A 12,964-nucleotide genomic window follows, 5' to 3' on the forward strand; every position below is an offset into this window, starting at 1 on the left:
TCCCCCAAATGGGCCATATATATGTATATATATTTATGAATATATATATAAAATATATGTGTGTGAATGCCAGGTGTTTTAATGAGTAAGACCAATCCTTTGTCTCTCGTGTACTCGTTTTTTGTTTTTGTTTTTTTAACTGGAAAAGGAACCCAAGAGGAAAATGACATCTAAAAGATCCCTTGAATGCATAAATTCCTCTCTCTGTGAACGGTTGATGAGTTAAGTCAAGTTATTTCCCAGCCAACAAATGCTACAATATGTTAGCAGAGATGCTACATTGTTCATTCAGTCCCGTTGAAGACATGTTTTTTTTGTTTGTTTGTTTTGTTTTTTCAGAAACTCAAAGTTGCTCAGTTGTTCAGTACTGTAGATAGCACTGAGTTGGTCTTCATACAAGATGGCGAGTATTAGTGTCAGAGATGTCATCTGGAATGTGAACTAAGGGGTCCTTTTTTCTCCCAAAAGTGTGTAAGTGCAATGCTCAGTCAGTTTGCCAAAGGAAAGGAAAAGAAAAGGTCAGTCAGACAGCTGTAAAAAGTGTGGTTGGAGTTCCGAGAGGCTGCTTTGGTAACAATGTGAGGAGCAGACCATATGATTTTTTAATTCATGATTAACCTCTGGTCTCTCTTGTCACCCCAAAGATCTCCTTTAAACTGTCCATCCGTGTCACACCTGTCGTTATGTGGCTCCCGCCGCAAATTTGTGTTTACCGGTTATGGACTCTTCATTAGAGAGAGGGCGAATGCTAGAAACTTAACACTGTAAAGAAAAGAACAGAAAGCCATTAATATCAGGTCCACAGAGTTTGTGAAATAGCATGCACAGTAAAACGTTATAAACAAACTGATTAATTTATAAAAGTGCTTAACTGATATAAACCAGTCTTAGTTGTAAAGTCATATTCTGAATGTCAATAATAGGGACTTTTGTACTCCAGGTTATTAATTCTGTTAATATTATGTAGAATAGGAAAATAATCAAGGATTGCTATTACCTGTAAACTGCAGGTTAACAGTGTCAGAATGAGGTTCACACATTTAAACTGTAATGACATCTACAACAAGCTACAAAAAAACCAGTCTGTCTCATAGATATGTACAGACAGTAACTTTGCATATAACTTAAGTTCTGCAACTCTGCACATAAAACATGAGTGTAGAGGTTGCTATTTTTAGTACATTGCTGTAAAGTCCCATTCTGACAAATTGCATTCTGCATTTGTGATGTTAGCTGGATCCCCTCCGTTGTGTCAAAGGAACAATGTTGCAAGGAGCCAAATATGGCAAACAGGATGGGTGGTGAGTGAAGACTGTGTCATTGCGGCATGCACCACAGTTCTCTAGCAGTCACTGAATATATTACTCTGGGGTCTATGGTGAAATCACAGATGCAGAGCGCAAGTACAAAGTGGACGTATAGGAAGCAAACTAAAATGACAGCGCTGCTGGGTGTGGTCCAGAGCTGCACAAGGAGATAAGTGAGATTTAAGTTGGGATAGATTTCGCTTATTATGGGCAGAGTTGCTGTACTTTTTTGTAATCACACATTTATAATTTATACTCAGGTATCGGTGACGACAAAAATGACAGCTGACATTATTAAAAAAACAAACAATAGACTGAATGAAACTTGCTACCAGCCAACTGACCAACTTTGCACTTCAACTTTCAGTGAACACAGCAGTCATTGTTACATGAGTGAGTTATGCACAGAAGATTTCAAAGCACAGAATATTTCAAAGTGAGCAGGATTAGGGAAACTCTAATCAGTTCTTCACTAGTCTGTGTAAGTGCGTGTGTGCAAACATTTTCATTTGAATGATTTGTATACTTCACGGAAAAGGACATTTTTGACATTTTGACACATGGACACATAGAAACATACTGAATGCCATTAATGGAGGTTTTCACATCCACAAAAGTATTATTGGACTTCAGATTGTGAGATTGTGGCATTACTCCCAGACACAGTTTCAGGGGTTTAACACCTACCCTTAAGCTACACTTGAAAACACAGCTACTAATTCCAGAAAATGCTTGTCAACAACACCACACTATGAAGTTCATTCATTTAACAAATCTAGCAAATTTTGTGATGCCATTAAACATCTTTCAAGAAATAAAACACTTCTGTTGTGGTCACACCAGCAAACATTAATGTACAATACAATTATCCATTGTTGATGCTGTATAAGCTCTTCCTGTGGGTCCTTCATCTCTTCATTTGACTTCCTTCTTCTATCAGTATCCAGTAGAAAGGTGCCAGACAAAAAAACCCAAACAAACCAAAAAATAAAAACACAGCACAGTAACTAGGAAAAGTCACTTTTGCAGTAAATGTAGCGCACAAGCTTACAATTACTGCTCAGTACACCTTAATTTAACCAAGACATTAAGTGAAGTCACTGAATTCTGTTAATATCAATAAAGTATTTTTTTTACATGTGTTAAATGCAGACATATAACCATTACTGTATATGACTCTCTCCTATTGTCAAGTGAGAGTTCCTATGTATGAATATAAATATATAAATTAGCCACTATTGGACAGTAAAACAATATTATTTGTCTGGTCATAAATTACACTTTAATATCTTTTTCCTCAATTTAGTATAGTTATGTTTGCAGACATCTTCCACAGCCTTAGACTCATACTTTGTGTATTGCCCAAAAATACACAAAAACACAAAATACACAGTGCACAAAGTTGAAGGAGGATGAGATTCGTCGTTATTGCTTTGTTTTCTTTTTTCATTTTGATAGATATTGCAATAATATTGTTATTGTGAAAAATCTGACATTGTGACAGCCTCATTTAGGATCTGATGTTTTGGGGACAAAATATGCAGTTCTGACTGGGTCTTTGTCTTATTCACTCATTTCCACACAACATAGCTATGAAGGTATAAACAGGGCATAAGTAAAAAAGAACAACAAGAAATATCTTTAACATTACACAAATAGCAAATACAGGTGTCTTTGACATTATTCCTATGTTCTTATATTGCTCCAGCACTTTACAAATGTAAATATTACTGCCTGATTTGTTTAAAGGGTGGTGTATGCATTATTTTAATGCATACACCACTAGTTATATTATATATTAGTTATAAATCTGATCCCTAGGGCAAATTTGAGGAACAGTTTACCTAATTTTTCCGCTGTTGGGGATTGACATTGTTTGTTTTATTCTGCTATGTCCAAGACTTTGAGATTTTATTCACTCATCATCCTCTTAATGGCCACTACAAGTTAGTCTAACTATCTTGTTATGCACAATAGTGACACACACAGGCGTTTAACTGAATTCACAGTTTCACTTCCAGCCTTCTCAAAGCACAAAGTTCAGCTTCATTCTCTTCCTTTCTAGAAGGTTTTTACAATACAGTTCTGCATATTTTCCCACAAAGCTGCACATTTATCAAACATTTTTGATACATTAGTCGTGATCACTGAAATAGTCATACTCATTGTACGTTTATATCGATTAACATAAAGCACATGTACTCAAATCAGTTCTTATCAAAGCAAATACCGAACTTACACTCTGAACCTTCTTTCAAGCCATCATTACAGGTCACTGGATAATTACATAGATTTAAAAAAAAAAAAAAAACCTAATCATGTGATAACAGTAAAGAAAAAGATAATGAAAAAAAAAATGCAAACATACCTCAAAAGTATGTATTTATAACTGGAAACCAAGTTTGTGCATGGGACTTTTAGGATTTTTAGGGAAAGCCAAACATCACTTTACATGCATATGAGATCAGAATCAGTGGTTATGGAATTTCTTGCCCTCCCCTCATATGGTATACATACATAGGTTTTGGCTTTAATGTATATGTAGATACAGATATGTACATATTTAGTAAAAACCACTGACCTATTAAGCATTACATCAAAGGTCTAGCTAGTTAAATCTAACTTTAAGTTAAGCCTACATGGGCCTCATAGAGGCACTTACAACATACTGCCTGTTTCGTTTACTTAAACAATGGGTGCTTTGGAGGATTCTAGGTTATTTGCATTTGCCACAACTACTCGTTTCTCTTTTTACTAAACATATAGTCAGTCGATTCAGAGGCAATACAAACTGAATATAAACAAATGCAGTACTCTTGTAGTGTTAATGTTAGGATAAGGTTGTGTGAGGTGTGGTACTCCCCTCATTCGCTGTTAATCAGTTAAAGCATTCAAGCAAAACAATCCCCTGCAGACATTGTAAATGATGGATGGACATGTTCTTTTACTGTAACACAAATTTACATTCTACACAAAGTTGCATAACATCCGAAGTCAAAGCATCTGCAAACTATAACATCCACAATGGGGATGTTATAGATTGCGTAGACATTCTATGATAATACAGTACAGTAAGTGGGCACAAAAAAGGTTTAATGAGCACTGAGAAGCGATGTGAGCAAACCTTATAGTCCAAAAGATTTGCTTGTGTGGACTAAGAACATCTTTGAGCATGTGATCTAGACCAATCAGTGATTCATTTCACTTCACAAAAGACTTCTCTGTAGGATAAATTAATTGAAAAACCTATCCCAGAGTTTTCCTATCTTAACTGTACAAGTTCAGTTTGACATTTTACATCAAGTATCTATCAAAAATGCTTTCATTCACAGGAGAACTAAATCTCGGCATGCGGTTTCGGATATTTTCAGACAACACTAAAATGTTGTAATTTTCTGACATCATAATCATGAAGTGAATCAACCTAACGCTACTTTGGTCTGAAAATATATGCGATGGCCTTCAAAACCAGCAACGGATGAAGCCAGGCAAGCATTACTTCTTACAGTGCCTGAATGTCAAAATCTATCCTAACGCAGACACTAAAACATCATTCAAGCAAAACATTCAAGTGATGTCACAGCTTTCATGTAAACACTGCATATCTAGGTTCACAAATATAAGGGGTCTGGAAGCATGTGGATAGTAAGACTTCAAAACAAGTATGGAAATACTTTCCTTTTACAATTGTCTGTAAAAACTAGTTCTGAAGCATTTTGATTTTTTATTTTTTGCTCTCTTCAGTCTATGTTCCTGTTGGTTAAGAATCCTATGAACAATTTACAACATTGTATTATTTTAATAGTTATTTTAGACAACCAGTGGCATTAAAATGTCATTTCTTGCCATGAAATACACAGTATTCATGAAAAAAATACAAAATCATTAAAAAACTAAAGCGATTTAAAATGACAGCCTGGACATCAAAAAGTCTATATACTGGCTTGAAATAAAACAAGAAAAATGGCTCCTGTCATCTGAATAACTTTTGTACATTTACAGCTGGTATAGCTAAATCAATGATAATGAGGAGAGTGCCTGCTAAGTCTGTGCGTGTTTTAGATTAAAAATATATCTGTGTATTTACATATGTATGTGCACAGCATGTTTTCCAGCATTAACGTAATGTTGCATGTTTATTGCATTCGTGAATGTGTCACTATTTTTAAAACGGTTTTTTTTGTTTTGTTTTTTTTTTGCTTTTGATTGAGATTGCTGAAGGTAAAATTATAGCAACAGCCCACCTAAACATGATGGTTTATTTGAAATTATTAAAGAAAATGTCAAAAAAAAAAACCTTCAAAGCATAAATGGTGAGGAAGAAAGTAATTAGATTTAGAAAAAAGGAAGAGGCAAGTTTGATTAGGTGGTCCAAGGTTTTCATTGTATACTTGTTTTGTAATATTATCTGTTTCTGATGCCGAGACACAAGCTTCAAGAGTGAGCAAATTAACAATGATTGTTAGTAAAGTGCTTGCATTTGATTTGACTGTATAGTTAATTAAGTAGTAATCCATATCTGATATTGTACATTTGTTCTAATCTTCTTGTTTATAAATACTTTGCATTTAAATTTCTATAAAACGTTTTAGACCTACAAGTGCATATTTCATTTATATCACTGTCCTGATTATACTTCAAAGGCCAACTCAGTCATTTGCTACCATAAAACAGAAGATTTTGCTCCTTTGCCAAAGGCCATTTCAGAATAACCAGTTAGCATGTGTTGAGCCAAGCAGTCCCACTTATATGTAGATATTTGAATGGTAAAATTTCTCACATATCACCCTTCACTATAAGTTGTTATCAAAAAGCTTAAAAAAAAGACCTTGTGAATGTCTGCCTTACTGGTATAAAGATTTGGCTGACATGTGGGTAGATTTAAGGTTTAGATTTTGCTGTTATGTGGCGATTATATGATAGTGCATTTGAAGGAATATTACAATGCAATGCAAAATAATCCAGTGGAACAATAAAATAATTGGGGAAATAAATTAGCGTTACAGGGAAGTAAATATGGAAAGCAATAAAATCTGATTTTTTAAGCTATTTTTTCTTAAGTTAATCATAAGCTTTAATTTTTTTTCAAATCAGTTAAAGTGTCTAATGAAACAATACTTTTCTTTGTTAGTGAGTATTGGCTTATCTATATTAGACATCTAGAATAACAACAGTAGCAAGTGGATCAAGTGAATGTGCAAGCATCTAACAAAGGATTAGACAACGAGACAATGATCGTATGTATTGGCTCCTAACAGCAATACAATATAAGAACTATTATTTTCAAGAGACATGTTCACCCTCAGAATTAGATAGCTCTTTTGGTACAATAAAACACGTATTACTTTCATTTGTTTCTGATTTTGTTGACATCCCCTAACTTTGCTGTGTAAACTATCAGCATAAAGTGCCCAATGACGTCACAATAATGAAAATGAATTGAGTGTTAATTGAGACTTACATAGGATAAGTTTTTTTTTTCAACATTGTGGAATGCTTACGCGGCGCTGTGTTCACTCGCTATATATTTATTATATTATCTATATATTTTTCTTTGTCTTTGGCTAAATAAACTAAATTACACAATATGGACAAAAGTACTAAGCCACTTACGTATAACACTTACTGGAGCTGCTTGACTATGACTTGACCATTTTTGTCCTGATGTTAATACCAGAGGAGCTTTGGAGGTTATTGACCTTTATGTGTGACCCTGCTTTGTGGCCACATTACAACAAAACAACTTACAGTTGATTATGGACTATCTTGGAGGGAAGACCTTTCACTGACTGACTTATTGCAATGGTGGCATCCAATTACAGTATAACAGTTACATGTTTTAGAAGTGGAAAAAGTCTGTTGAATGAGAGCCGAAATGTCTTAAAAACTGTTTAAAAAATGTGAAGGATTTTATCCAGCTGTGGCAATGGCACAGCTGAAACACCTGAATTCAAAGATTAAGAGATGTGGCTCAGTAATTTTGTTCATATCATGTATCTTGCTCCATGATTATTTCACTGTATGAGTGTTAGGAGTCTAAGTTAGTTTGGTCCAGAATTCGCAAAAATATTCATCTGAAAATGTAACTGAGCACATTTTTATAACACCTTCTTGATGCATGGCACTATTTTATTCACTAAGCAGCCCCAATCAGTTTTACATTACTTGTAATTATTTAAATAACCACGTATCTTTAAAGCTAAATTTTGCATTTAACTCCACCTAACATGCTTCATAAACCATTTGATTCACAAGACAAGATCTCATTCTTTCTACATTCGAGTTCATTGTATGTTATTGCTATTGTATTTGCATGGCGTACAATGCAAATGGAGGCTTCAACGTAATTGGTCCATGGCTAATCTGCTGCATCTCTTATCAGCCAATCATTAACACAATTTCTGCTACAAAATGGAGGGGATGGGGGAACGACAGCGCCGCAGAGGTCCTGGAGCCTCATAGGTCTCAAAAGGCGGGCTAGTAATAGGAGCGAGTCGCAGTGCTGACCCAGTCATTCCCGATATGTTATTAAGACTGCGAGATTTTTCATAGCCGGTTGCTTTAAGACAATCAATATAATAATAAATCAGTTTAATAAATTGTTTGTATTTTTTTTTATGTCATGTGCAAATAAATGGAAAGAAAATCAGTGAAATGTTTACAGATAATATGAAAAATTCCCATATGCAGAATGTTTTTTATGAAGGTTTCATAGTTTTGAAACATGAACATGAGGTTGAAGATGTTGAAAGTAGGAATTAAAAAAAGAACCACAAAAGTGAAGAGAAAAGAAAATGAAGGATATTTAATGAAAATCATAAAGACATATAAAGGACAGACAGACAGAGACAAGACAGACAAGACAAGAAAATGCGAGTTATGATATGCCTTTTTTTCCTCAAAAAACATAAACGCAAAAGATTTGTAGATATTAAAAAATTTAACAGCAATAAACAGGCCATTGCATAAATTACCCAACACCTTGTGCACGGTAACGTCCGATGTTCAGGTAATTTGGACAACTATTTGGCCAAAACCGCAGTTTACACAACAGCAAATACTCTGATATCACTGATACATTGTAGTTGACCACATGAAGTTTATGTGGAATCATATCATGCTTTGTCAGCAGCCCATTTTGTATTTACTTGGTATAAACTTCAAATGGCCAAAACAAAAATGTCCTCTCAGCCACATTTAAATCACTTTGTACCCTCGGTAATCACATCCTGTTGTGAGTGACTACTGAGTCACTTTCTATTTTGATTACAGTGGGAAACAAAGAAGTTCATTTAAAACGCTTTCCAGCTACAAAAGGACCTTTAAATTATAATGCGTGACACTTTGCATTTAGCTTAACAAATAACCAATTCATCTAAGACTACGTTTCCTTTCCCACTGTATTTTTGGTCCAAAACACTTCATGCATACACTGAGCCCTTCTTGTAGGAAGCAGCCACAAACAAGGTTGTGTTGTGCTCACAGTGTTGTTGCATCAGCTGTAGTGAAAGGCCCCATTGTTAGATAGCAGCTATCTGCTCTAACAATGACTGACTGACTTATAGTGAGTGGAGTTTTATACATTTACTAGCAATATGCTCATGTTAGCTGAAATGAATGTAATGCTCTAACACTGTGATGCTGGAGCAGAGTTTGTGGTTTCTGTATACTTAAGTTATGCATGTAAATTTTTGTCAAACTCCATCCACCATAAGGCTGCGTCAGACAACAAAGAACAGCCACTGATCCAGTGTGACACCCTTTGTGTCTTCCTGTTGCAATGGAAAAATATGACAACATTCAGGGTCAAAGTGGCCGATTCTACCACTCTAGATAACCAACCTTAAATCAAAGTATTTCTTTTTTTTTTACTCAAACACTTTCGTCAGATGGTACCTCAGTGACATATTAATGATGCATATTTGCATCATTAATATGTCACTGTAATGGTCATCTTTGGCGTAACATACCACAAACACTTTTGAAAAGCTGCCTGGCAAATCTGGTGCTGCTTCATTCTCAAGTTAAGTTAGAGGAACGTTTTTCTCATACCACGCAAATGCATCAAGACAAACTGTCAGTTTACATCAAGTGGCAGCCATGTATAGAAAAACTGCTGACTGAGTACAAGACGGGAGGAGAAAAAATAAACAAACCTGGTATGTTGTTGGAACTGAACAACGCTTGATAGTGTGCTTTCAGAGTGAGAGTTGAAGATCAAAACTCAAACATCTCTGCTTATTTATTCTTAATATTGTTTAACAGTTAAAATAGTCAAATTGAAATAATCTGAAGGTGCCTTTCCTACAGCTAACAAGCAAAGATCTTTTTATGGCACAATGTATGCTTGAAATCAAACATGATTTTAAGTTTACTGTTCAGATTCACATGTAAGAAAAGATGTTTTCTTTTCTTTAAAAAGGGAAACAGAATAGTCATAATCGTGAAGATTTACAAAAACAGTAAAGGCTGAATATTAGACAACTTCTAATTTGGATTAATGCTCTGCATATCTGAAGATATGACGTATGATTTATGGGGGTTCACAAAAAATAATCCTTTATAAGAACTTTTAACAAAAGTCGATTCTTTGATTTTAGTCACAAATTCTTTTCAGTATTTTCTATATATTGTTAAAGATCACCATGCAGCATGCTAAGTGTTCCACTCTGCTCGCGTAATAGCTATGTTTTATATACACTCACTCACTTTATTAAGTACACCTTTTCAACTGTTAAATATGGCAAGCATCTAACTAGCCAACCACATGTCAGCAAATCAGTTTATTTAGGCTTTTAGGATATGGTTGTTGGTGCCAGTGACTTAGCACCAAGCTGGTCTGATTTCAGAAAGTGCTATACTGGGATTTTCCCACACAAACACCTCTAGAGTTTATGGAGAACAGTCCAAAACTGCAAAAATATCTATTGAGCTGCATGTCTCTGGGTGAAAATGCCTCGTTGATGCCAGAGGACAATGATCAGACTGCTTCAAGATGACAATAAACACTTGCTACAACTGAGGTATGCAGAAGAGCATCTCTGAAAGCTGATGTACTACAGTGGCAGAAGAATAAAACGGGTGCCATTCCTGTCAGCTAAGAACCGGAAACTGAGGATATGATTGCCACAGGCTCACTAAAACTGGACAACAGGGTACTGGAAAAACATTGTCTGACCTGAGTCTCGATTCCATTCGGATGATGGGGTCACAATTTGATGTAAACTGCATGAACCCATGAATGGTTCAAGCTGCTGGTTGTGTAATGGTGCTGGGGATATTTAGTTGTCCATCCCTTTATGAACATGGTCAGAAGTGTACCAATATTCTGATGGCTGCTTCCAGCAGGATAACGCAGGATGTCACAAATCTCAAATAATCTCAAAGTGGTTTCTTCAGCATCACAATGAGCACCTTCGGGATTTTGTAGAAAAGGAGATTTTCACCATGGATGTGCAAGAGAAATATCCAGCAACTGTGTTATCCTATCATAAAATCATCATCGTCATCATCAAAATCGACCAGCAAGGGGTCACACCCGGTATTAGCAAGATGTACCTAATAAAGTGGCCTGTGAGTGTATATTCAAATAAAGTTGGTAATGGTGGTCTTCTTAATTTCTGGCTTTAATATGATCTCACATTTAATAAACTGATTTCTTCAATCAAGCTTTTTAATGTGATTCGTAACACTTGCCGAATGGCATATCGGTAAAAATGGAAATTGAGAGACAGAAAAGCAGTTCCCATTTGTTGATTATATGAAAGGTGAAAGTGATAGAAAGCAATGAGATCAGGTGGTAACATGGTTGTGATGGTTGTTCAGCTGACATTAGTTTGCTTTTGTCACACACAGACTTTGTTTTAAAAAAATCCAAGAAGAAGAAATATTGTGAAATGAAAATAAAATAAGTTAATCATGTCTCGGCCACTGCAGTCTCTCACAGTCTGCTCTCCTCCTCTCTGGGCTATCTGCTGCATTTACAACAACAATCATCTGTGGTTTTGTGCTCTGGGATTCTCTATCAAGGGAAACGGTGAGTCTGGCTGTCACTGTATTCAGTGATGACATAATTCCTGCCCAAAGTCACACTTAATTTACACTATAGAGGGAATATGTACCTACCTAGAGTCAGACTTTAGTTACACTTGCACTGCAGTGGCGGCCTGGGGATGGGATGGAGAATGAGTGTTAATCACACAAGGAGAAGGCTATGTCGAGGGAAGACACAGAGGAACAGAGACAGCACTGCAAATATTGTTGCCAGAATGTTTACCAAGCACATAATCATGTGAAATTAAGACTGACTCAAAAAATAGCCTTAAAAACACACTGTACAGTACTGTATGCATGTGTGAAGGCAATAACCTGTTTTCAATCACTGTTTATAGCGTCATTGACTGTTTGATTCTTTTCTAAGAATGGCCACATACACACTGGTTCATTCTTACATGGTTTAAAGATCGTATGATCTCCTGTTACCAATAATGAAATGTACTGATTTGGTCATGACCATTACTGAAGCCACAATATGTGCATACACTACATACAGCTCCTACTATATCTTCTAGAGAAGATATAACATCCAGCTGTATCCTACATCCTCTAGTTTGTAGTATGTAGGTCAGACGTATGCAGTTCATGTCGAACCCAATTAATATTTTATGTCCATATATGTGAATATATGCTGTGCATACATGTGTACTGGTAAAAATCTGGCTCAGAGAGAATATTTGCAGAGTGTGATGGGGGGAACACAGTAAGACACACACAGTGGTACTGTTACAAATATCAGATCATGCATGGCAATGTAGAGTGAGTTTTACATACTGTGTCAACCGTAAAGAGAACACATGAGAGGACTGACAAGTGTTACCACATAAAAAACTTTCATACGGGTTATAGGAAAAGGCTTTTAGGAGTTACTTTTAGAGTTAGCGTGTCGCTCTGGTAATGACCTCGAGCACAGACAGAAACAACAGACAGGTCTGTGGTGGCTGGAAAAATATTTCTGCCAACAGTTAACTTTAATCTGTGTCAAAATTAACAATATAAAACAATGGAGTAAAAAAGCAGCAGATGAAATGTCAATGAAGAGCATTTTTTTCCCTGTAAACCTCAGCATCGTATCTGTTTAAAGTCTAGATAAATTATATACTTATCCTTCCATGAAAATGCTGCAGATTTACTGCACATAGTACGGATTTGCTAATAAGTATTAAAAACTCTAACACCAATTACCCAACACCTTGTGCACGGTAACGTCCGATGTTCAGGTAATTTGGACAACTATTTGGCCAAAAAGGCACAGTTTACACAACAGCAAATACTCTGATATCACTGATACATTGTAGTTGATTACATGAAGTTTAAGAAATCTTATACCACTAGTGAATTTATGTGGAATCATTAATTGCCTTGCATTATGCTTTGTCAGCAGCCCATTTTGTATTTACTTGGTATGAACTTCAAATGGCCAAAACAAAAATGTCCTCTCAGCCACATTTAAATCACTTTGTACCCTCGGTAATCACATCCTGTTGTGAGTGACTATTGAGTCACTTTCTATTTTGACCACAGTGGGAAATGTCACATTACAAAGAAGTTCGTTTTGAAACTCTTTCCAGCTACAAAAGGACCTTTAAATATATATATAT

At 35.7% G+C, this 12,964-nt stretch overlaps 1 protein-coding gene across 9 annotated transcripts in view; it reads right to left on the reverse strand.

The window, feature by feature from the left end:
* Positions 1 to 6: 6 nt before the first annotated feature.
* The window catches only part of kcnc3b (potassium voltage-gated channel, Shaw-related subfamily, member 3b), a 49,532-nt gene continuing 36,574 nt past the window's right edge, over positions 7 to 12,964 (reverse strand). For 3 of the 9 annotated variants that reach the window (XM_005935486.3, XM_005935491.3, XM_005935493.3), the window contains one exon: positions 7 to 762. Coding sequence is in view for 7 of the 9 variants with exons in the window: in XM_005935491.3 (XP_005935553.2) it covers positions 749 to 762 (14 nt within the window). In the remaining 2 variants the exon portion in view is untranslated. Of the gene's footprint in view, positions 763 to 5,592; positions 11,474 to 12,964 lie in introns of those variants that run through there. The other 6 variants (XM_042226002.1, XM_005935489.3, XM_042226001.1 and 3 more) reach the window with 4 other exon arrangements.

Source organism: Haplochromis burtoni, unplaced genomic scaffold (assembly GCF_018398535.1).
Source record: "Haplochromis burtoni strain Fernald_Lab_line unplaced genomic scaffold, NCSU_Asbu1 Contig_192, whole genome shotgun sequence".
Classification (NCBI taxonomy): domain Eukaryota; kingdom Metazoa; phylum Chordata; class Actinopteri; order Cichliformes; family Cichlidae; genus Haplochromis; species Haplochromis burtoni.